The sequence below is a fragment of the Lepus europaeus genome, chromosome 11, assembly GCF_033115175.1.
Source record: "Lepus europaeus isolate LE1 chromosome 11, mLepTim1.pri, whole genome shotgun sequence".
Classification (NCBI taxonomy): Eukaryota; Metazoa; Chordata; class Mammalia; order Lagomorpha; family Leporidae; genus Lepus; species Lepus europaeus.
The window spans coordinates 50057678-50082550 of record NC_084837.1 but is presented as its reverse complement, the minus strand read 5'-3'; the positions used below and the strand labels follow the sequence as shown (position 1 = coordinate 50082550).

General features: G+C 55.9%; 1 protein-coding gene across 1 annotated transcript; it reads left to right on the top strand.

Moving 5' to 3' along the window:
* Nucleotides 1–1182: 1182 nt before the first annotated feature.
* NYNRIN (NYN domain and retroviral integrase containing) lies at nt 1183–24873 on the top strand. The gene is made up of 9 exons (XM_062205347.1): nt 1183–1467; nt 1617–1822; nt 12345–13003; nt 13128–14693; nt 16412–16542; nt 16689–16785; nt 18456–18557; nt 18757–18858; nt 20263–24873. Exons 2-9 carry the CDS (start codon nt 1625–1627, stop codon nt 23186–23188), a joined length of 5781 nt encoding a protein of 1926 aa, XP_062061331.1. The 5' UTR covers nt 1183–1467; nt 1617–1624; the 3' UTR covers nt 23189–24873.

Here is a 24873-nt window from a genome sequence, read left to right as displayed (position 1 = left end):
GACTAGGAATGACTGGAGCTCCTGGCAGCCGCCCAGACCCCCAAGTAGGCCCCTTCCTGGCACTGGGGCCCTCCTGGCCCCTGGCCTGCACACAAACACATACCGTGGCCCTGCACCCAGTGTTCCAGGGAGGGCCCAACTTAAAATCCGAGGCCCTCCGTCTCCGCGGGCAGGCTCCTGCGGGTCAGACTGTGGTCCAGGTTCTGAGGCCTGGGACACAGAGGCCACCTCCACCCGAGCCAGGTTCTGTTCAGGCTGATGGAGCAAGAACAAAAGCTTTAGCTCTGCTTTTCGCTTCCTTGCCTACATGACCCAGCAGATCCCAACCTCCCCACCCCGTTGAGAAACTTCCCACGCCCCTGCATTTTTTCCTCAAAACCAGCTCAACCCCGCCTAAGTTTGAAAGAGCCCGCGCAAAGCAGCGTAGCTCCGCCTAACGCCGGCCCACGGGGGCCGAAGGCAGCCCTGGCTATATAAGCCCCTAGCCGTGCAGGCGCGGGGGGCTCGCAGAACTTCTCGGTTGTCTCCAGTTGATGAGCCTGTTCTGCCTGATGAGCTCCTGGTCTTGTCTCCTCCAGGTCTTGTTCCTATGCTCTAACACAGGCCGCAGGGCTGTAAAAAGCGTCTTGGGGGTGAGGGTGCCTCGGGGGCAGGGCAGGGGCCTTGAAAGTGGCCCCCCAGGTCGCGTCCATTTCCAACCCCGCAGGCTGCCGGCTGGCTGTCACTCAAAGTCCACCCCTCCTCTCTGCGCACAGCACACACACTCGCTGAGAAAGGGCTTTCCTCCACAGCGCCGGGCTGAAAACCCTGGCAGCTCTCCCCCTGCGCTCTCCAGCCCTGGGGGGCTTCAGGAGGGCCTGGGCTGCCCGCCAGCCCCTGGCTGTCCCGAGACTTGGGTGGGGGCTGGGGCGCCGCAGCCGTGACCCTTTCCTTCCTGCCTGGTCTCCAGCCCGGGGCTTCCTGAGGCCCGGGCCTCCGCGGGGTCCCACCCTGCGCTTAACCCTTTCCTCCGAGGGCGGCAGCGGCTGGGAGGCGGGGAGCGAGGCGGGGCGGAGAAAGCCCTGTCCCGAATCTCCCGAAAAGAGTCTCCCCGCCCCCAAAGCAGTTCTCCCCTCCCTCCTCTTCCCCCTCCAACAGGGGAAGGGGAACGTGGAAGGAAATTCACTTTGACCTCTGGGTTCTGGCTCCCGGCCCAACACTGGCGGAAAGCAGCGGTCTCGGGGACCCTCCCGCTCCCTCCTCTTCTCCTGGTCCCCCTCTCCGCCCCCCGCCCCTTCAAGCGCCCCCGGCACACGCGGGACGAGTCTGTCCAGGAGGGGCTGGCGGAGCGGTGGAGGGGGCAGGCTGGGGGCGGAGGGAGCCCGGGCGGTCCCACCCCCAGTTACAGCCCCCGACAGGAAGAGTTCGTCGCGGCAGCCGCTGCCGAAAGGGACGGAGCTGGGGAGGGCGGGCGCCTGAGCGCGGCGGGTGGGTAGAAGCCACAGGCAGGAGGCCACGGCTGGGGGCGCGCCGCGGGGAAGAGGGGGCGTGGCTTGGGCTGCGGGGCCCGGGGCTGGGGGCCCACGGCGCGGGGACCCGGGTGACACTGTCGTCTCCCTCCGTCTCCCTCCTTCCAGAGGCAGCCATGCTCCTGTCTGGGGGCGACCCCCCGGCGCAGGAATGGTTCATGGTGCAGACAAAATCCAAGCCTCGGGTGCAGAGGCAGCGCCTGCAAGTGCAGCGCATCTTCAGGGTCAAGCTGAACGCCTTCCAGAGCCGCCCGGACACCCCCTACTTCTGGCTGCAGCTCGAGGGGCCCCGGGAGAACACGGGCAAAGCCAAGGTAAACAGCTTCATTCTCCCCACCCCCTCCCTCCCAGCCAGGCCCCCCCTCCCCCCACTGCTCCTGCCCCGGGGAGACCGTGATCCCCAGCGGTCCCGACCCGACTTAGGCAGTTCCTCCCGCCTCTCCAGACTCGCAGCCCTGGCTTCGTCCCTCCCGCCCCACCCCCCTCCCCTCTGGCTCCCACTTTCTCTTCTGCCCCACCCCTCTCTTGCGTGTCATTTCTGCCCCTCGAGGGCGCCGCCTCGGTGTGAGTGTCGCTCTGCACCCCTCGCTGGCCAGGCCCCAGCATCCACAGCCTGGCTTTTCTGTGTGGCGAGCAACTTGGGACCCTGCAATTCTGCGCTCTCTGCAACACGCCTCTTTGTTCTCCAACCAAAGCCTGGGGGGAGGCCTGGGTTCTTCTGCCCCCTTTAAGTCTCCTTCTATCCTAGGCTACCTCTTGCAGCCTCTGTGGGCTAGGGCTGGAGGGGTCCTGAGCCACACTTCTAGAGCGATGCTGGCATTCACGGGTCAGGCGTTGGGGACCACAGAGAGTGAGGGGGCCAGGTCAGGTAGGTGGGGGGTGGTGGGTCTTGGACTGTAGCCAGGGCTCTGGGCTCCCCACCACACTCTCTGGATATCTCTTGCAGGGCCTCAGGGTGGGGTGCAGCTGCTTTGGAGGGTGCCAGGCCTGTGGGATGGGTGGGAATCTGGGAGGAGGGCTGTGACCCTTTCCATGAAAGGGTCTGCTCTGTGGAGCTGGGCGCTAAACAGGCCAGGTCAAAGTTCGCCTCCTCCAAGCTCCTCTCCATGGGATTGTCAGGTACATGCACCCCACCCCAGTCATGGCCAAGGGTCTCCCTCTTCCCTTAGAGCCCCTTATCTTATCTCTTCCTGGGTAGGAAGGAATGCCTTGTCTTCCCTTTGCCTGACCACCTTCTCGCCAACACACATACCTTCCGCCAGAGCTGGGTCTAAACCAGTATCCCAATTGGTCAAGGCCATGGGTGGGGGAGGTCCAGAGCGTAGCCAGCTGCCTGGCAGGCGAGCTTGGGAAGTTCCTCCCTCGGCCCCTCCGTTGAGATGCTGTGTCAGCAATTTCCCCAAGTCCAGCAGAGGTGCTGGGGGAGGGGAGAGGTGCCTGTGCAAGGAACAGATGTGCAGGCGCCTGCGAGAGGAAAACGGTCCAGAAGTTGGGAGATGGTGGGTTCACAAGAGAAGCCTTGTGGGTTCTTTGGGTTCTTAATTTTTTTTGTTGCTAAAAAACACAGCAGCTCACCCCTTTAAGGGGCTAGCTCCTTGCTCAAATCCTAGATCAGCTTCTCCAGGCCTCTCTGCTATAGCCCCACCAGTGGCTGCCACAAGGCTTTTGCTCTGAGCCAGGGCTCCTCACATGCCAGCTCCCACCCCAAGCCCTGCTAATGTAACCAGTGGCTCCTCCTGTCCCCATCTCCATCTCCCCATTTCCCTTGCTGGGTAACTCCCACCCTCTCTGAATGAACAGAAAGTATAGATTGTTGGGGGTTTGGAGCAGGGCAGGAAAGGTGGAGAGAATAGGGTTTTGTCCCAGGAGTTAGGAGGTCTGGGCTTGATGTCACCAAGTTACAGGGGGGATAAGAGGAGTGTGGTGGGCAGAGTTGCAGCCTGGGGTTTGTGACCTTCTAATTAGTGACCTGGATCAAAAAACTTCCCCTCTCTTGAGCCTATTTCCTCATTGGTAAGACAGAATATAACAATACCGACTTCAAGGAGGGGTGTGAGAGGCACCTGAGATACTTTTACAAAATGCTCAGAGCTACGGAGTGTAGATGTCAGGTGTTATGAACTGGCTGTGTAACTTTGAGACAGTCTCCCCTCTCCTTGTGGTTAAAGTGAGTGGCTTGAATTAAATACTCTAAGGTCCTGCAATCTGATAGGCACATTTCCAAAGGTAAGGCTGCCTGCCTAGTGGTTTCCACGTGGAGATGGTGTGGCCCACCCCAATCTCGGCTGTTGGCTGTTGGGACAAGGAATCACACGCTCTGATAATAATGGACTATGATATATAGCCTGGTGGCGGAGAGGACGCTGTGAGGTGATAGGCTGCAGGATGGCGGAGGGTGAGGGTGCAGTGGCTGGTTTGGGTGTGAGAGGTGAAGGGGTCAGGACACATACAGGTTCATTTGGAGAAGGGCCTGGTGACTTCTGCATTATGTGCAGTTGGTTTTCCAGGAAAATCTCTGTGGAGCTCAACAATACCTTTAACTTGTCAAAGACATTGCCGTAAATCACAATCCTGGGTAGCAAAACAGATGCTGGGGAGACCTGGCCTCTCAGAGGTGGAATCAGCAACTGGAGAGGAAGTTTTAATGATGGTCAGGGACGGCCAGCGCCATGGCTTACTAGGCTAATCCTCCGCCTGCGGCGCCGGCACCCTGGGTTTTAGTCCCGGTTGGGGCACCAGATTCTGTCCCGGTTGCTCCTCTTCCAGTCCAACTCTCTGCTATGGCCCGGGAGTGCAGTGGAGGATGGCCCAAGTCCTTGGACCCTGCACCCGCATGGGAGACCAGGAGGAAGCGCCTGGCTCCTGGCTCTGGATCGCCTGGCTCCTGGCTCTGGATTGGCGCAGCGCACCGGCCGTGGCGGCCATTTGGGGAGTGAACCAACGGAAGGAAGACCTTTCTCTCTGTCTCTCTCACTCTCTAACTCTGCCTGTCAAAAATAAATAAATAAATAAATAAATAAATAAATAAATAAAGGTCAGGGACAAGCCCCGCTCAGCCCCTCTGCCCTCCTCCACAGCTCTGCGAGGCTGGGCGGGCGTGAGGATGGGCTGGGCAGCAGGGAGGAGAGGTCATGTGCTTGTCTCTTTCTTTTCTAGGGACAGGGGAGGGAGGTGATGGGAGCCCACAGATGGTGGCTTCTGGAGAGGAGGGTCAGGAACTCTGGGACAGGGTGTGCCTTGGCTCTCAGGTGGAGGTTCATCTGCCCCTTTGCCACAGTAACTCGGAGCAGCACCACGGAAGTTGGCTGTGGTCAGGAAAGTGTTTCCTGCCTGTTAGAATTCTGTTACCTGTGCAAGGCCATGCAGGAATCAGTCATGGTGGGAGTGCTTATGCTATGGGAAATGGGCAGATGCCACAAATCAGGACGGCCCCCAGCCAGGGACCAGTCAGCCCTCCTCATGTGCTGGGGACGCCTAACACTGCTTTTCCTTTAAACCGAACTTTTCCTTTTTAAAAAGATTTTATTTATTTATTTTAAAGGCGGAATCACAGACAGAGAAAGGCAGAGAGAGAAAGCTCCTCCATCTGCTGGTTCACTCCCCAAATGGCTGCAACAGCCGGGGCTGGACCAGTCCAAAGCCAGGAGCTAGGAACTTCTTCTGGTGCAGGGGCCCAAGCATTTGGGCTATCTCCCACTGCTTTCCCAGGCCACAGCAGAGAGCTGAATCAGAAGAGGAGCAGCTGGCACTTGAACTGGCTCCCATATGGGATGCCAGCACTGCAGGTGGCAGCTTTATCCACTTTGCTGCAGCGTCGGCTCCGACTTACTTCCCCTACAATGCTGCTCCTTCTTGCTTCCCAGTTTAGTTATGTTTCACTTGTCTGTTCAGTCAGCATTCGGTACTTGCCTCATTGCGCCATGCACACATTGGTCACATGTATGCAAGAAAGTATGCTGTTATTTCTTTTTTGCTTTTTGTTTTCACTGAGGTTAAAGAACTTCCTGTTTTTCAGTTTGTTTGGTTTTCTTTGTGCCTGTTACTAACACTTACATCTCCCAGGAGCTTCTCAGTAGAATTTTCTTTCTTTCATTTTTTAAAAAAAATTATTTATTTTAAAAATTTATCTGAAAGTTAGGGTTATAGAGAGAGAGAGAAAGAGAAGGAGAGATAGAGATATCTACCATCATGGTACATTCCCCAAATGGCCACAATGGCCAGGGCTAAACCAGGCTGAAGCCAGGAACCAGGAGCTTCCTCCGGATCTCCCATGTGGGTGCAGGGGTCCAAGCACTTGGGTCATCCTGTGCTGCTTTCCCAGGTGCATCAGTAGGGAGCTGGATCAGAAGTGGAATAGCCGGGACTTGAATCAATGCCTATTTAGGATCCTGGCATTGCAGGTGGAGGCTTCACCCATTATGTCACAACGGCACCCTCAGTACAATTTTCTAGAAGCTCAGTCTACCAGTTCAAGAGATTCTTTTTTTTTTTTTTTTTAAGATTTTTATTTATTTGAAAGGCAGACTTAAAAAGAGGCAGAGGCAGAGGCAGAGAGAGAGAGAGGTTTTCCATCTGTTGGTCATTCCCCAAATGGCTGCAACTCCTGGACCTGGGCCAATCCAAAGCCAGGAGCCTGGAGCTTCTTGGTCTCCCACGTGGGTGCAGGGGCTCAAGGAATTGGGCCATCTTCTGCTGCTTTCCCAAGTTACAGCAGAAAGCTGGACTGGAAATGGAGTGGCCTGGACTAGAACTGGTGCTCACAAGGGATGCCGGTACCATAGACCACAGCTTTACCCACTATGCCACAGGGCTGGCCCCTCAAGATATTCTTTCTGCTTCAGTTTTTTTTCCCTGCCGTGGAGACATCTTTCCTTCTGTCTGGTCAGTTGCTTTCCAGGCCAGCAACCTGTCATCCTGAGACTTCAGTTTGCTGGCACCCTTGGCATCACACTGCCTTTTCCTTTGTTAAATACCTTGTTTCCTGGACCACATGGCTTTTTCTTTCTCAGGTTGGTAGAACATATCCATCAGTGGTGTCATCAAGCTAAAAAACAGTGCAGTAGCAAAGGGCGCACAGACACCTGCTTTCAGCATGCTGTCTGGATTGTACCCTCCTGTCTCTGCGATGCCAGTTGTCATCCTAAAACTGCCTGGTGTGGTGCCAGTGGCCAGTAAGGATTTGTTCACTGGATGAGTGAATTCTGAGCTTTCATTTCAGTGTCAGCCTGGAGATTGTTTTTGCTTCTTTTCTGTGCTCAATCTTTTTTTTTTTTTTTTTTTTTGACAGGCAGAGTGGACAGTGAGAGAGAGAGAGACAGAGAGAAAGGTCTTCCTTTTTCCATTGGTTCAGCCTCCAATGGCCGCTGCGGCTGGCGCACTGCACTGATCCGATGGCAGGAGCCAGGTGCTTCTCCTGGTCTCCCAAGCGGGTGCAGGGCCCAAGCAATGGGCCATCCTCCACTGCACTCCTGGGCCACAGCAGAGAGCTGACCTGGAAGAGGGGCAACCAGAACAGAATCCGGCGCCCCGACCAGGACTAGAACCCAGGGTGCCGGCGCCGCAAGGCGGAGGATTAGCCTATTGAGCCGCGGTGCTGGCCCTCAATCTTCTTTCTAAGTTTTTTTCCTTAATGTGCTGGAAAATTTTTCTCCATTAGTGCCCTGGGTTTGAGTGTCCCCTCTAAAACTCATGCTGAAATTTCATTGCCATTGTAATAGTGATCAGAGGTGATTAGGTCATGAGGGCTTTGCCCTCCTAAGTACACTGAGGCTGTTATTGGAGAATGAGGTTCCAATAGAGATCACGGGAATGGGTTGGCGACAAGTTTGGGCCCCTCGTGCCAGCTCTCTGGTCTCACGTGCCCTCTTGCCCTCCCAAGCCTTGCTCTCATGCTCTTGGACTTCCCAGCCAAATACATCTCTGGTCAATGTAGAGGACAAGTCTGGGGTGTTCTGTTATGCTGCAGAAAACAGTCTAAGACAAATGTTTCCCGAGAAAGATTTTGTAGGCGAGAAATGGTTGTGTGTGAGAAGGTCACTTGATTGATCGATAGTGTAGCTGTTGAATTATGGATGGGAGATTATTTTCAGAAATGGGAGGGTGTTATTCCATGGACAGCTTGCTCTGCAGGAGCTTGAAGCCTGAAGCTGTACCCTGGCCTGTGGTAGAGATCCTGCTTCTGTCTGGAGGTTTGGAGTGTCCCCGAGTGTTCTGAGCTCTCCCAGTGCAGCTCCTGTGTGTGGCTCTGTGTTCACCCACTGTTGGTCACCTCTGATGGACGCGGCTGGCCCTTCTCTCAGGCCGTTTGTGGTCTGCAGGGAATCTGGGGACTGTTTTGTGGGTGATTTTCTCCCCTGTGCTTTCTCTGTATTCTTTTTTTTTTCTTAAGATGATTTATTTGAAAATCAGAGTTACACAGAGAGAAGGAGAGGCAGAGAGAGAGAGAGAGAGAGAGAGAGGTCTTCCATCAGCTAGTTCACTCCTCAGATGACCACAATGGCCAGAGCTGAGCTGATCCGAAGTCAGGAGCCAGGAGCTTCTTCCAGGTCTCCCACGTGTGTGCAGGGGTCTGAGGACTTGGGCCATCTTCTACTGCTTTCCCAGGCCACAGCAGAGAGTTGAATCGGAAGTGGAGCAGCCATGATTCGAACCAGTGTCCATATGGGATGTAGCTGCTTTACCCACTATGCCACAGCACCAGCCCTGCATTTTCTCTTTCTTGAACTCCTATTCAAACACTGAGTATTTCCTATTTGTTTTCTTCTATTTTGCTTTATGTTTAATTTTTCCTTTCTTTTTAATGAGTGACTAATTTATTTGAAAGGCAGTGGAGGGGGGTGGAGAGAGAGAGAGAGAGAGAGAGAGAGAGGTATCTTCCATCTGCTTGTTCATTCCCTAAATGCCTGTAATAGCCAGGGCTTGTCCAGGCTGAATCTCGGAGCCAGGAACTCCATCCCCATTTCCCTTGTGGGTGGCAGCGGCCCAAATACTTGGGCCATCATCTGTTGTTTTCCCGAGCACATTAGCAGGAAGCTAGGTTGGAAAGCAAGCAGCCAGGACTCAGATATGGGATGCCAGCGTCACGGGCAGTGGCTTAACCCTCTGTGACATAATGCTGGCAGCTTTGCTCTGCTTGTTGAAGGTTTCCTCAACGTTGTCTTCCAGCCATTTTCTTGGATCTTTCATTTCTGCCATCATATTTTTAATGGCTATAAGTCATTTACATTCTATCCTCTGAAAAAAGCAACACTCTATTCTCTCTCTCTCTCTCTTTTTTCCCCCAAAGATTTATTTATTTGAGAGGCAGAGGTAAAGGCAGAGGCAGAGTTACAGGTGAAAGAGGAGAGGCCTTTCATCCGTTGTTTCACTCCCCAGATGGCCACAACGGCTAGAGCTCGGTTGATCTGAAGCCAGGAGCCAGGAGCTTCTTCTAGGTCTCCCAATTGGATGAAGGGGCCCAAGGAATTGGGCCATTTTCTGCTGTTTTCCTAGGCATATTAGCAGGGAGCTGGATCGGAAATGGAGCAGCCGTCGCCCATATGGGGATGCCCGCACTGCAGGCGGTGGCTCTACCGGCCCCACCCTATTCTCTTTGAGTGTGTGCCATGTGCTCTGTTATCTAGCTGAGGAGAGTAATGAGAGTCAACATTTTGGCATTTCCTTCTCCCTGCCTACTTTCTCTTCTTTCCATTGCCTTTTTCCCCTGTGTGTTATGGCCGCTGTGTTTCACAGGCACAGTTTTCCTCATATTTCTGGTAACCCTTGTATAATTATGGGTGAGGGACAAACATCTGATTGGGGCTGGTGCTATGGGGGAGCTTGGTGTTAACAGAGATTTGAGAACACTGTCTGCTAGGGACATATGTGTTTTTTCATAAAAAATTATTTTTTTATTTTTTAAAAATTTTATTTAAGTCATGCAAGTTTCATGTATTTCATATACACAGATTTAGGGACATGGTGACATTCCCCCCTACCAATGCTTTAAACCATATTCCTCCTCCCTCTCACATTCCCCACTCTTAATTTTTACAAAGATCTATTTCCAGTTTACTTAATGATAATATAGTTAACCCTACACTAAGTAAAAGATTTCAACAAATAGTATGAAGAAAAAAGAAATGAGAAAAAACAACCCACTGTTTCTCAACAGAAGAGAAAAGGGCTATACACAATCATCAAATCTCACAGTGTCTGTTTCACTCCAATGCATTACATTTTCAGCTACTCTGTTAGTTACCTTATTTCAGGGAAAACATCTGGTATCTGTCTTTTTAGGACTGCCTTAATTTCACTTCGTATAATGGTTTCCAGTTGCAACCATTTTGTTGTAAAAGACTGGATTTCATTTTTTTTTAACAGCTGAGTAGTACTCCATAGTGTACCTATACTCTAATTTCTTTACCCAGTCAACAGTTGATGGACATCTGGATTGATTCCATATCTTTGCTATTGTGAATTGTGCTATAATGAACATAGTGATACAGATAACTCTTTTGTATGTTGATTTCTTTTGGTTTGGATAAATTCCCAGGAGTGGGATGGCTAGATCATATGGTAGATCTATATTCAGATTTCTGAGGCTTCCTAAAAAGTTTTTGTTGATTTATTTGAAATGCAGAGTTACAGAGAGAGAGGGAGGGAGAGACAGAGATCTTCCATCTACTGGTTCACTCCCCAAATGGCTGCAGTGGCTGGGGCTGGGCCAGGCTAAAGCCAGGAGCCATGAGCCTCCTCTGGGTTTCCCCAATGGGCGCAGAGACCCAAACACTTGGACTGTTTTCTGTCACTTTCCCAGTCCATCAGCAGAGAGCTGGATAGGAGGTGGAGCAGCCACTGCCCATATGGGATGCCAGCACCGCAGGCGGCGGCTTGACCCTCTACGCCACAACCCTGACCCCAGGAAATATGTTTTTACAAACATGTTTTCTGTGCTTTCTTCTACTCCTTTGTATCCTTTACCTATCTCGGTGTTCCTCCTTTTCCTCCTCTACTTTTTCTTCTCTTGGAGGAAAAAGATCTGTGTGGGTTGTAGGCAGTTGAGTTGCTCTAGTATTTTCTGGGCTACTGCTTGCTGTAGAATCCTGTTGTTTCCTTCCTTTCCCTTGGTCTACAGTACAGATAGCATCATGGTTAAGACCCCTGACTTAGCCGTGGAGTTAGCCTGAGTGTCCCAGCCGATCTTGTGGGACCTTGGGCACATGGCCTCCTTGTGCACCCAAAATGAACCTCATAGTGATTTCCTTACAGGGTTGGGAGAGGAACAAGTGAGATATAATGTGTATAAAGTGTCTGACGCATAGTAAATTCTCAATAAATGTTAGTTCAGATTTTATTATTTTGAACATAATGTAAGTTTCTGGGTACTTTTTAATTAAAAAAATTGAACAGATGGTATAACAATAAATATGCAAAAAGAGAAAGAAACCACCAATGGTTGTCTTCTCAGCACACCTCTTCATTTTCACACCGTTTCCATGTCCTTGGAATGTGGGGTATGCATTTGTTCAGGTCTATGAGAGTGGGACCTGCTGAGGTTCACCTGGGAGGGGTCGGCTTGGACTATCAGTCAGGTGTTGAGCTGGTTTTGGACTGATTGCAAGTGGGGCTAGACGTGGCTTCCCCTTGCAGGAAGGGATTGCAGGTCCATGGCCTGGGCCAGGTGGAGGAGGTGAGTGTAGGCCCAAGCAGGGAAGGGTGGCCTGGGCCCTGAGCAGAGGTGCTGGCTGTTGGGCACCCAATATGAAATGTTTGTTCTGGAACTGTCTGGGGAAAGCGAGCAGAGGACTACCTGTCCCGGACACATGTGGAAATACCGGAGGACAAGTGCTGACCTCATGGTTGATTAAGCTCATGCCCCCTTGGGGATTACGGGACCACGCTCAGTCCTAGGGAGGAGGCACCCAACCTCTCCCACCCCTGCTGCTGTCGAAGGCTGAGAGCGTGAGCCCTGTGAATGCTGGAGCCCTGCCTTTGGCCCAGGCACTGTGTGCATGCGGTGGGGAGGGGCGGCTGTTTCCCTGCACGCTGGCCGAGTGCCCTATCTCCTCCTGTGTCTCCTCTGGGTGACAGAGTTGCCATGGTTACAGGTACAGGTCATGCTAGAGACCTGCTGGAGGGGTGATTACCCAGAATCCCCTAGGCTTACCCTGTCGTCCCTGAGCAGTCAGCCGGGAAAGGTGGGAAGGGCTCTGGTTGCAGAGTCAGGCAGACCTGGGTGGCGATCCCGACCCAGTCATCCTTAGCTGTGTGCCCTTGGGCAAGCTCCACCGCGCTCCTGAGCTGGTGGCACGGGGGTGGGTGTGCCGTCCTAGGTGCTCGCTGTGGATGGGCCCTCGGAGGCATCACAGTAGTAATAAGGCAGAAACCACTCTTGGCCCCAAGGTGAGGAAGCATAGGTAGAAGCTGGAGCCTGCGTGTGTTGGGGGGTGGGGGTGGGACAGGGTAGAAATAACTTGCCCCAGGTTGAAGATGGTCTTGGCCCATGGAGGGAGCTCACAGTGTGCGATCCCTTTTCCCTGAGCTCTTAATTCTGAAGGGCTGGACCTCAGGAGTGTCTAGTTTAGCCCTGAGATGACACATTTCCCACCTAATCTACCGAGGTCAAGTTGGAACTGGAACCGAGTCTCTTGACTGTGAGCCCACTCTGTCACGGTTCCCTGGGGAGGCCTGGATGTGCAAGGGGGCAGGAGCAGGGAGCCACTGGCCCTGGGGAGTCATTTGGCTCATGGTGGGCAGGGGGAGGGCACATGGCTGGAGAGGGCTGGCCGGCTGGGAAGAGGGGACAGAACCCGGGGCTGCCCCCTAATGGCTCTTGTGCTTGCCCCATCTTGCCAGGAGTATCTGAAGGGCCTGTGCAGCCCCGAGCTGTGGAAGGAGGTCCGCTACCCACCGATCCTGCACTGCGCCTTCCTCGGGGCCCGGGGCCTCTTCCTGGACTGCCTCTGCTGGAGCACCCTGGCCTACCTGGTGCCTGGCCCCCCTGGCTCCTTGATGGTAGGCGGGCTGACCGAGTCTTTCATCATGACCCAGAACTGGCTGGAGGAGCTGGTGGCGCGGTTGCGCTGGGGCCCAGCCTCTCTGCTGACCCCCCGAGGTGTCTGGGAGGCTGAGGTGACCCGGGCCTTTGGGGCCCTGGTCTGGATCCGTGGGGACCAGCATGCGGGGGACCTGCTGCAGCTGCCCCCCGCAGTCCAGGAGCTGCTGCTGAGCCTGGTGCGCGATGCTGCTGGCAAGGAGGACATCATCGAGTGGCTTGGCCACTTTGGCATCTCCAGCCCCCACTCCGACCCAGAGGTCCTGATCTGCCCTCCCCAGCAGCAGAAGGAGGGCTCAGCCCTGGTGTCCGTGGCTGAGAGTCCTGGGTCCTTCCTGGAGATGGGGGCCCTTCGGAATGGGGGCTCCGAAAATTCCAAGAGATTATCCAGTCTGGGAGCCACCAGGTCCCTGACCTCAGCTCAGAGCACACAGCAGGAGACGGCAAACCAGCTGGTACGGTAAGTTCTGCAGGATGCATCTGGCTCTCCTCACCCTGCCCTTGCTCTCCCACCCCAAGCAAAGAGCAGTTGTCTGGGCCCAAGGGGCCTCCCCACCTTTACAACAAACTTGGGCTTCCTCCAGGGTCGGCTCCAGCAAACAAGGTGGTACGGACGGAGCTCGCGAGGAGGAGCCAGCACAAGCCACCAGCGGCCAGGTCTCCGCCATCAGCACACCAGCCTTGCTGCAGCCCAGGCAGGCCCACAGGCTGGACGATAAACTCCCCTTGCAGCCTCCTGTGTCAGCCCTGAGTGTGTGCCCGCCCTGGAGGGCCTGGGCCCCGGGGCCCGCCTTGTGGCCGGGGGCTGTTGCCACAACTTTCTGGAGGATCAACGAGCTGCATTCTCTGCACCTGGCCTGGCTCCTGTCCCAGGCGTGCTTCACTTTCCCCTTTTGGCAGGGGAGGCCGCTGGGCGCCATTCAGTTGAAGTTGCCAGGGCCAGCTCCTTTGCCCTTAAACCTGGAGTGGAAGCAGAAGGAGCTGGTTCCTCTGCCCAGTGCAGAGAGCCCAGCTTGTAGACCGGATGAGGGGCTGGGGGCAGAGACGGTCCTACAGAACTGCCCGAAGCCAGAGACCCCCCAGAAGGTCATGAGTGTATTGCTGGTCCCAGGGGCCTCGAACGTAAAGGACAAGGTGAGGCTGGGTCTTCCGCAGATAGGGCCGCCGCCTTTGCCCTCTGCACCCTGCCTCCAAGTTGGGGGTCAGCCGGGGGATCGGGGCAATAATACGCAGTCGGATTGTAAGGGGCTGGGAGAGGGGTCCTCTCCAGTGCCACCCGCAGGGCAAGAGGCGCCCACGGCTCAAGGCGGGCAGACCGCTCAATCAGTACCTGAAGTTCAAACAGTGCCTGAAACTCACCAAGTGCCCCTGGCTGCAGCAGTCCCCAAAGCCGAAAACCCACCCACTCCTCAGGAGCTGCCTGCAGCCCCCCAGGTGCCTACGGCCCAAGTGAGGTCGGCGGCACCCACAGAGCCCGCAACACCGAAAGTGCCTTTGGCTCCAGCAGAGCCAGCGGCTCAAGTGGTGCCCACGACTGCACACGCAGCCGGGCAGTCAGCGGCAGCGGCAGCAGCAGCGGCAACAGCTCAAGTAGCGCCTGCAAATCCCAAAACTCGCACAGCTCAGAAGGCACCTGCAGCAAAGACACCACCCGCTGGCCCCAAAACACCCAAAGCTCAGTCGGGGGCTGCCAGGAAAACAGAGTCTACCACTCCCAAAGCACCTGCAACCCCCAAAGCACCTGCTGCTTCCAAAGCGCCCAAAGCTCCCAAAACCCCTGCAGCTCAGAAGGCGCCCACGGAGGCAAGGCCTGCCTTGGATGTGGCCAAACTTCTGAGGGAGGTCCAGCCTTCGTCAAGGGGTAGTGCCTCCTCACCAAAGAGCCAGGGGGAGGCTGGCAGGCAGGGTCGCCAGCCCGGTGGCACCTTGGCCGCCAGCAGTAAGCACCCATTTCAGATGGAGGGGCTCCTGGGGGCTTGGGAGGGGACCCCGAGGCAGCCACCTCGCAACCAGCAGGCCAAGAACACTGTGACCAGCTTCCAGCGGTACCACGAGGCCCTGAATACGCCCTTCGAGCTGAACCTGTCGGGGGAACCCGGGAACCAGAGCTTGAGGAGAGTGGTCATTGACGGCAGCAGCGTGGCCATGGTGTGAGTAGCTGCGGGTGTGGGGGAGGGAGTGTGACATCCTCCCTGGACTCCACGTGGGTGACATGGGGAGAAAGAGGAGAGGGAGGCAGTGCACGTTAGCTTCTGTGCCCCAGGCAGTGTGCACGGACCCCACATGGCAGCCTTGCAAGGCTGGTTTGTTTACTGCAGGCAGCTTTGGGTTCAGATCTGCTGAAGCCCATGTTCCCTCCAGGCTGGCTCTTGAACAGTTTGCGCAAACTTCAAGGCCAAATGCATACCTCCTGTGGGAAGCTTTCCCTGAGCGGCCAGCCCTTGGAGATCACCTTCCCAGACAGTTGTTGCTGTGGAGGCATTAGCAGAAATACACACGAGAGGGGCCGGTGTTAGGGTGCAGTGGGTTAAGCTGCTGCTGTGACATCAGCATCCAATTTCAGAGCTCCGGTTCAAGTCCTGTCTGTGCCACTTCCCATCCAGCTCCCTGCTAAGGTGCCTAGGAGGGCAGCAGAGGATGGCCCAAGTCCTTGAGCCCCTGCCTCCCATGTGGGAGACCTGAATGGAGTTCTAGGCTCTTGGCTATGGCCCAGAGCATGCCCAGTACTTGCAGTCATTTGGGGGCGTGAACCAGAGGATGAAAGTTTCTTTCTTTGTCTCTTCCTCTCTCTGTTACTCTGCCTTTTAAATAAATAAATAAGTAAATAGATCTCTTTTTTTAAGCTTTATTTATTTATTTGAAAGGCAGAGTCATAAGGAGGCAGAGGCAGAGATGTCTTCCATCCCCTGGTTCACTCCCCAGATGGCCGAAATGGCCAGAGCTGCTCTGATCTGAAGCCAGGAGCCAGGAGCTTCTTCCAGGTCTCCCACGTGGGTGCAGGGGCCCAAGGACTTGGGCCATCTTCTGCTGCTTTCCTGGGCCATAGCAGAGAGCTGGATCGGAAGAGGAGCAGCCAGGACTCATAGCTTTACCGCTATGCCACAGTACCGGTCACAGTAAATAAATCTTTAGAAACCAAAGAAATACATGCAACACTGCTTAATTTGCCACATGGTAGAGTTTGTGCTGAGTGCACTCCAGGTACACAGTAGGTGGTCAGGGAAGTTTTGTTCGCATTAAGCTTTAAATGTACGGGCTTTGAGTGTAAAGGCTGACTTCCTCTTCTCTCTCTCTTTTTAAAGATTTATTTATTTGTTTGAAAGAGTGACAGAGAGAGAGGGAGAGACAAATTCATAGACACACACACATAAATCTTTCATCTGCTGGTTCACTCCGCAGATGACCACAATGACCAGGGCTAGGGCAGGCTGAAGCCAAGAGCCAGGAGCTCCATCCTGGTACCCTGCATGGGTTGCAGATGGCCCTATCTGCCACTGCTTTTACAGGCACATTAGCAGGGGACTGGACTGGAAGTCGAGCAGCTAGGACTTGACCCAGAACTGGCACTGTGATATGGGATGCCAAAGTCGCAAGCTTAACCCATTGTACCACAATGCGGCCCCCTGCTTCCTCACGTTACTCTCCATGGCCACACACACACACACACCCTGTGTCTGGTGCTGGCTTACCCCCAGGAGGCGCTCCCAGGATGTTTGAGGCTGAAGTAGGGAGAGGGGTGTTGTTGCGGTGTGTGTCTGTGTCCGTTCCCCCACCCCACCCCCGCATTGCCTGCTTGCTGCCCCAGGCCTGGCTCTGAGAGAGGCCTGGGAGGCAGGGCCATCCCCTGAGCTCTTCCCACCCTCCCCAGGCACGGCCTGCAGCACTTTTTCTCCTGCCGAGGCATTGCCATGGCGGTGCAGTATTTCTGGAACCGGGGACACCGAGAGGTCACGGTGTTCATACCCACCTGGCAGCTGAAGAAGAACAGGAGGGTGAGAGGTGAGGTGTCTGCTGTCCTGCCAGCTCTCCGCCCTGCTCCCCTACCCCCACTTTTCTCCTCCCTGCTCTTCTGCCCCCACCCCATCTTGGCCTTTTCCACTCCGCCCTTCTCCTGACTGTGTCTGTCTTCTGCCTCTCTCCCCCAGAGAGCCACTTTCTGAACAAGCTACACTCACTCAAGATGCTTTCAATCACCCCGTCCCAGCTTGAGAACGGCAAGAAGATCACCACCTACGATTACAGGTGTGCCAGTCCCCACGCCTCGCTTGTGGTGGGCCAGTCCTGGTGTGTAAACTCAGGGAAATGGAGGCAGACCCATCAGGGGCATGGGGAGGCCATGGCCGTCTGAGGGCAGAGGGCAGGACATTGGGAACAGAGGGCTCAAGGTCGGCTCTGACCAAGCCCAAGGTTGCTCCTGGTCTTGTCACCTGGGTGCTCCACATCCCTGAGTTACCAGGCTTTCTTCCCCCAGCAGCCCAGGGGACTTGCAGCCTTTGAGTGAACACCGGAGGTACCCCAGATTTGGGGGGCCTATTTGGGTTGAAGTTCATGTCTCAAGGCACTCTTCTGATCTTTTCCTCTCCCTAACCCTGGCACTGGGAGGAGGTGCGTGTGTGACTGTAGGTACATGGGGCCCTAGCAGGGCTCTGAATGGTGGAGCTAGATTGGCTTGGTCTACCTAAGGCCCAAGTGCAGGACCCGTGCACCCAGGGAGCGAGAGCCGTGAGCCTGCCAGTGCTGGAGTGGGCTGGGGGGTCTGCTGTTGTCACTCGTCCTGGGCACACAGAAGTCTGCTTCATTTAGGGACTGCCCTTGCCAGGGAGGGAGAAATTCTGTTTCTCCACTTTTTCCAAGACCTGGCACCCACTGAGGTTTTAGGCCTGGGAAAAGCAGGGCAGGGCAGTGCAGCTCAGGCGTCCCTCCTCTGAAAGCCACACGCTGGGGTGAGGTCTTTGGGGTCACTGAAGTTTTAACTCTTTCCCTTGTTTGAAGGCAGAATGGCACAGATCATTTGGTTCACTCCCCAGTGCCCGAAACAGCTGGGATTGTGCTGGGACCACAGGAACTCTGAGGGTCTCTTGAGTGGGTGGCAGGGACCCAGGCGGTTGCACCATCCCTGCTGCCTCCCAGGGTCTGTGTTAGCAGGAAGCTGGAGTCAGAAGCTGAGTGTCCTGGGAGCAGCCAGTACCCTTCTCCAGGGCACTAACAGGAGTTTTTGGTGGATCTAAATTTCAGTGCCTCTAAGTTCTGGCCCCAGGTTTGAGGGAAGACAATTTTTCTGCAGAAGGCCCCCCTGCTGGGTACTTGGGGACCGGCATGCTTAGGGTAGCTGGAATGGGAATCTTCAGCGAGTGCTGAGCAGTAGGGAACTTCTGCCTTCTTTCCTGGTCACAGCTTCTTTCGAGGTGACGGTTGGCAGTGGGTTTGTTGATTCAGGTTTGTTCTCAGGTGTGTCAGCGTAGTGTGTCTTGGCATGCATGTGGGTACTGTGCATTGGGGAAGTGTAACCCTGGAGTATCTGTGCATATGCTATGTGGCAGCCACTGACCTAGACATTTCATGGCATTTAATCTTCACAGCAGTATGGGATAGGTATTTTCCAGATGTGAAAACGGAAGCAGTAAATATACATGTGTGAATGTGGACGAGTTATACGGGTTTCTGTCCTGCGCATGTATACACGTATGCCTATGTGTATAATAGTGGTGTGTGTTTGTATACGTGGTTGGGGTGTATACGTCCAAGTTCACCTCCCCAGCTGGCTGCGCAGGGGCACGGAGGAGGGGCTGGGTCCCCTGGCTGTGAAGGGCAATGTTTTCTCTGATGCACCTTAATGTGAAGATGCAAATTCACTTTCTCCGAGGCCTCGGGACTGGTTACCAGGTCTTGTGTGCTACTGCCATTCCCCGCAGGTTCATGGTGAAGCTGGCGGAAGAGACAGATGGCATCATTGTGACCAATGAGCAGATCCACGTCCTGATGAATAGTTCCAAGAAACTGATGGTCAAAGATCGGTGAGATGGCTGCCTGGGCGCTTGAGCTCTTCTCTCATCTTAGGAGTCAGGAAGCCTGATGGGGAGGGAGGATGTTGAGGCAGGGCGAGGGGCTGGCCGGGAGATGGGGATGCCAGCCTCCAAGAGGCACCAAGCAGCCACAGGGCACTAGCGAATCAAGGGCTCCTCTATGACCTTGCCCCTTCTCTCCTGGACCCAGACTGCTGCCTTTCACCTTTGCTGGGAATCTCTTCATGGTGCCTGATGACCCTCTGGGCCGTGATGGCCCCACCTTGGATGAGTTTCTGAAGAAGCCCAACAGGTAACAGAGCAGGCCCCCCGAGACTGGCCAGAAACTTCTCCCTGGTGCTAGCCGACATCTGTCCAATGCTCATCGGTGAGCAGAGTGATCTGACTTCTTTCACGTCTTTATCCTTCTGCCCGGTGTTGGTGCGTCCACTTGCAGTATGGTTAACATTTCTACACATGCTTCAGCACCTTATGTTGCCTTCCACACCTGGCATTTGCACTCAGCAGTTTACTTATTCTTGCTGATACATGCTGCGCTCATTCATGGAGCTCACGTTAACGGCCGTGCGGTATTCATAGCATGAGCGCACACCCACCCAGCAGGTTGAGGCCCGTTTGGCTACTTCCATTTAGGCTAATGGTACCAGTGCTGCCGTGAATGGCCTTTATTCTGATGTCTAGAGTATAAACCAATGAGGACTTTTTTTTTTTTTTAGATTTATTTATTTATTTGAAAGGCAGAGTTACAGAGAGGCAGAGGCAAAGAGAGAGAGAGAGGTCTTCCATCCACTGGTTCACTCTGCAGATGGCCACAATGGCCAGAGCTGCACCAGTCTGAACCCAGGAGCCAGGAGCTTCCTCTGGATCTCCCACACGGGTGCAGGGGCCCAAGGACTTGGGCCATCCTCTACTGCTTCCCCAGCCCATAGCAGAGAGCTGGTCGGAAGTGGAGCAGCAGGATTCAAACTGGAGCCCATATGGGATGCTGGCATTGCAGGCGGTGGCTGTACATGCTATGCCACAGCGCTGGCCCCCCAAGTAGGACTTTTTGCATGTTTATAATCTCCTTTGAGCCATAGCTCGAGCCAGAAGGGAGTGACCACTGTCTCATTTTGCAGATGGGGAATCTGAGACTTGAGTGGCCTTCCCAAGGTCACTTTGCTGGGGCCAGCAAAACTGGTTTGCAGTAACTCAAATCCTCTGGTCTCCACCCGCTATGAGGCCTCTTGTTGCCCACTTTCCAGTTCCTCAGAGCCAGCAGAGAGCCTTGGTCAGGACCTTGGGAGCAGGGCACTGCTTCCCTGGCCAGGCCCCCAGGTCTCATTCCACCAGTTTGGAGAGCAGTGATGTCACCCAAGTCTACTGTATCCTCCCAGGTCCCCTGTAGGCTCTCCTGCTTGCTGTGGCCACCACTGGGCTGCACATGCGGTGTCAGGTTGAAGCCTTCTGTTATTTCTTCTCCAACTGGTGGCCTTAAAACTGATTGCAACGTGACTTCGTTGATGAATTTTGGCTTGAGGGGCCTTCAGAGCCCGGGCAGGTCTCTGAGGCTGCGGGTCAGGTGCATGCAGGAGGAAGTCTGTGTGGGCAGGGGCCTGGCTGAGCCTGGCACCCGGCCCAGCCTCAGGGACAGTGAGGAGTGGGGTGGGGTGATGACCTCTGGGGTGGCTGCCCCCATCCCTCTGTTTTGGTGTAGGTTGGACGCTGATATTGGCAACTTCCTGAAGGTGTGGAAGACTCTTCCTCCCAGCTCAGCCAGTATCCGTAAATCGAGTGGTGACCTTGACCCTGAGCCTGCAGAGGGTGCACAGGATGTGGGAGGAGTCAGGGAGAAGGAGAAGGAGAAGAAAGAGGAGAAGAAGGAGGAGGAGAAGAAGAAGGTGCAGGAGAAGAAGGAGGAGGAGCAGATGAAGAAGGAGGGGGAGGAGCAGGTGAAGAAGGAGGAGGAGGGGATACAGAAGCCAGCTGAGGAGGATGACCTTGGCTCTTCCCTGGCCTCAGTGTTCGGAGTCGAGTGCCCTTCCCTTTCGGAGGAAATCCTCCGGTGCCTCAGCCTCCACGACCCCCCCGATGGGGCCCTGGACATTGACCTCCTGCCAGGGGTGGCTTCTCCCTGCCTGGGCATCCCCTGGGACGGGAAAGCTCCTTCCCAGCAGGTGCTTGCCCACCTGGCGCAGCTGACAGTCCCCAGCAACTTCACCGCTCTCTCCTTCTTCGTGGGGTTCATGGACTCGCACCGCGAAGACATCCCTGACTACGAGGTCCTCATGGGCCCCCTGCACAGCCTCCTCAAGCAGAAGCCGGACTGGCAGTGGGACCGGGAGCATGAGAAGGCCTTCCTGGCTCTCAAGCGAGCCCTGGTGTCCGCGCTGTGCCTCACGGCCCCCGATTCCCAGCTGCCCTTCCACCTGGAGGTGACCGTGAGCCAGGTGGCCCTGACGGCCATCCTCCACCAGGAGCACTCCGGGAGGAAGCACCCTGTCGCCTATACCTCCAAGCCCCTCCTCCCTGATGAGGACAGTGAGGGCCCCCAGTCCGGGGGAGACAGCCCCTATGCCGTGGCCTGGGCCCTCAAGCATTTTTCCCGCTGGATCGGAGATACTCCTGTGGTCCTGGACCTTTCCTATGCCTCCCGCCCCACGGTGGACCCCGAGGCGCGGGAGGGCCGCAGGGTGTCCAAAGCCTGGTTGATCCGATGGTCCCTCTTGGTACAGGACAAAGGCAAGCGGGACCTGGAGCTGACCCTTCTCCAGGGCCTGCGCGGGGAGAACCGCCTGCTGACACCCGCGTCCTCCATGCCCCGTTTCTTCCAGGCCCTGCCTCCCTTTTCCGACCTGTCCACTTTTGTCTGCATCCACATGGCCGGCTATTGCTTCTACCGCGATGACGAGTGGTGTGCTGGCTTTGGTCTCTACGTTCTGTCCCCCAACAGCCCCCCTGTCTCGCTCTCCTTCTCCTGTTCCCCGTACACGCCTACCTACGCGCACCTGGCGGCTGTGGCCTGTGGCCTGGAGCGCTTTGGCCACTCCCCATTCCCGGTGGTCTTCCTCACCCACTGCCACTGGATCTTCAACCTCCTGTGGGAGCTGCTGCCCCTCTGGAAGGTTCGGGGCTTCCTCTCCTCTGACGGGGCTCCACTACCTCACCCGAGCCTCCTCTCCTACATCATAGACCTCACCTCTGGCCTCCCCTCCCTTCCCTTTATCTACCGTACCTCCTACCGGGGCTCTCTGTTTGCCGTGACCGTGGACAACCTGGCCAAGCAGGGCGCCCAGGGCAGTGGGGAGTGCTGGAATTTGCCAAAGGATGTGCCAGCCCCTGTGGTGACTCCCCACGGCCCGGGCTCGAGGCCCAACCTGCTGGCTTTGCAGCTGGCTGACAGCACCCTGGCTGAGATCATTGCCAAGCTGCAGGCTGGGCAGAAGCTCTCTGGCTGCTCACCTTTCAGCCCCGCCTTTAACTTTCTCAGCCTCGACGAGGAGACTGGCATGCTCCTGTTCAAGGGAGAAAAGAAGCCCAGGGTCTGGGTGGTCCCCCGGCAGCTCCGGAGGGACCTGATTTTCTCGGTGCATGACGTCCCCATGGGGGGCCACCAGCGGCCCGAGGAGACCTACAAGAAGCTGCGGCTGCTGGGCTGGTGGCCCGGGATGCAGGAGCATGTAAGGGACTACTGCAGGAGCTGCTTGTTCTGCATCCCGCGACACCTCGTAGGCAGTGAGCTGAAGGTTATCGAGTCCCCCTGGCCCCTCAGGTCCACCGCCCCCTGGTCCAACCTGCAGATCGAGGTGGTGGGCCCCATCACTGTAAGTGAGGAGGGCCACAAACACGTGCTCATCGTGGCCGACCCCAACACCAGGTGGGTGGAGGCGTTCCCGCTGAAGCCCTACACCCACATGGCTGTGGCCCAGGTGCTGCTTCAGCACGTGTTTGCCAGGTGGGGCGTGCCTGTGCGGCTGGAGGCAGCCCAGGGCCCCCAGTTTGCCCGGCACGTCCTGGTGAGCTGCGGGCTGGCCCTGGGTGCCCAGGTCACCACTCTGAGCAGGGACCTCCAGTTCCCCTGCCTGGCCAGCTCGGAGGCCTATTGGGAATTCAAGAGGGCCCTCAAGGAGTTCATTTTCCTGCATGGCCGGAAGTGGGCGGCCTCCCTGCCCTTGCTGCACCTGGCCTTCAGGGCCTCCTCGGCTGACGCCTCGCCCTTCCAGGTCCTGACTGGGGGGGAGATGAGGCTGAGCGAGCCCCTGTGGTGGCAGATGAGCAGTGCCAACCTCGAAGGGCTCAAGATGGATGTCTTCCTGCTGCAGCTGACTGGGGAGCTGCTGGAGCTGCACTGGAAGGGGGCGGACAAGGCCAGCTCCAAGTCCGAGAACAGGCGTTTCCAGCGGGAGAGCCAGGAGAAGGAGTGGAACGTGGGAGACCAGGTCCTCCTGCTGTCGCTCCCCAGGAATGGCAGCAGTGCCAAGTGGGTGGGTCCCTTCTATATCGGGGACCGGCTGAGCCTGTCTCTCTACAGGGTGTGGGGCTTTCCGACCCCGGAGAAGCTGGGCTGCATCTATCCCAGCAGCCTGATGAAGGCCTTTGCCAAGAGTGGCACACCCTTGTCTTTCAAGGTCTTGGAGCAGTGAGCTGGAGCAGTGGGGAGGCCTCCTGCCCAGGGGTCCTGGGTTTCTGCTGCTAGGTCTCCCCCTGCCCCTAGAAGTGCTCCCAGCCCTTTGGGGACCCTTGATTGTGCCTTTTGTTGAGAAGTTGCTATGTCAAGCTTTGCTGAATTGCCTTGAACTGGGGACCAGTGTCCCCGTGGAGACAACCTGTTTGGGGTATCTGGGAGAATTTGCACAAGGCTCTCAGATGTGAGCCTTTGGCAGTTTTACACTGGGGGGTGGAAAGTCCCCTTTGCAAGGTAGGCCAGGCTCCACATCTTTTCCCTTTCACACATGTGCGGTTGCACACATGTGTGCGTGCATATTCAGCCCCGACCCCCGAGTCTTAACACCTGGCTGTCTTAACCATGACGCAGTGTAGCTCTGGCAGGGAGAACCAGAACCACTGTCCTCTTCCAGTTAGAAACCTCTAGTGTGGGTTCCTGCCCCCAACCCATGCTGTCCTGGCTTTGTCGTCAGGGTTGTCACTGACACACACTCGTGAGGACTGCGGTGAGGTGCCTGCCTCACGGCCAGCTTTCCTAGGTCGGGCTCAGCCTGGCCTGCTATCCAGGAAGGCCTGGCAGTCCTTCTGGGCCTCAAGGACAAGGGCTCAGGGAGGGAGGCTGGGAGACCACCCACGTGTGAACACAGGGAAGGCAGGGCTGCGGGGGAGTTGGTCTACCTCATTTGACTCCAGGCAATGGAGACAACTCCTGACCCCTGCTCTGAGGGTGTTAACCCCACAGGAATCAAGGATCTTGATGCCCATGGTGGCATCTCCACCTAGAGAGCTGCTTTTACCAGACCAAGGGGCCCTGGCCTCTGTTTGACGGGGTGGGGGTGGGGGCCGGTATCTGAAATGAGCAGTCCGGCACACGGCAAGGCTCTACCTCCCAGCCAATCCCATCCCCATCCCAAAGCCCAAAGCCCTCTACTCCTTCCACCTCCACTATATCCTGCACCCCCAGACCCTATATAGTGTATGATTGCTTCTCTTGCATCACTACCTCCTCCCAGTCCCTCTAGATCTGCCTTCTGTGTAGAGCAAAACCTCCCTCAGAGCCAGACTCAGCAAAGATCACTCGTGCCTCTGAATTGCCACAGAACGAGTAGGCGGCAGATGCAGCCCAGTGCCTGGCCTCTGTGGTTTCATTTCTCTGGAAGGTGAGTCAGTTTGCTGGCCCAGCTCGGGTTTCCAGGACACTTGGCATTGCAGAGTGTTGGAGTCGAGGAGAACTTCCCATGGAGCCTAACGAGTCTTTCACAGCACACCAGAGAGGCCTAGGGACTTACTTGAAGTCACATGGCTTGTTCATGGCTTGAGCTTCCTGGTTCCCAGTTCACCACGAAAAGGGTTCTGGCAGCAAGTTCAGGCAAGGGAACCCTTCTAAGTCCTATGCCTACCTTCCTTCCAACTCCCATTCTCTAAATCTTGTAGGCAAACTCCGTGGCTGTTGTCCGGAAACCATTCCCAGCTGTGAGCCCTGTGCAGGAGAGAGTGGCTGGGTGGCAGCTGAGACTGCAGGTGAGCTGTGGCATTCTGAGCAGATAGCGCAGTCCTTCCTCCTACCTCCCTCTTCCCTCTGTAGTGTGTCCACCTCACTGTCCCATTCCGGTGCTGTGTGCAGTCCCCTGTTACCACATTTATAATCTTATACCCTTGCTTT

Coding starts and splice junctions, on each gene's coding strand:
- NYNRIN (XM_062205347.1), top strand. CDS start 1,625: ATGCTCCTGTCTGGGGGCGACCCCCCGGCGCAGGAATGGTTCATGGTG. Junction 14,694..16,411: donor GGCAGCAGCGTGGCCATGGT/GTGAGTAGCTGC, acceptor CACCCTCCCCAG/GCACGGCCTGCAGCACTTTT. Junction 18,859..20,262: donor TTTCTGAAGAAGCCCAACAG/GTAACAGAGCAG, acceptor GTTTTGGTGTAG/GTTGGACGCTGATATTGGCA.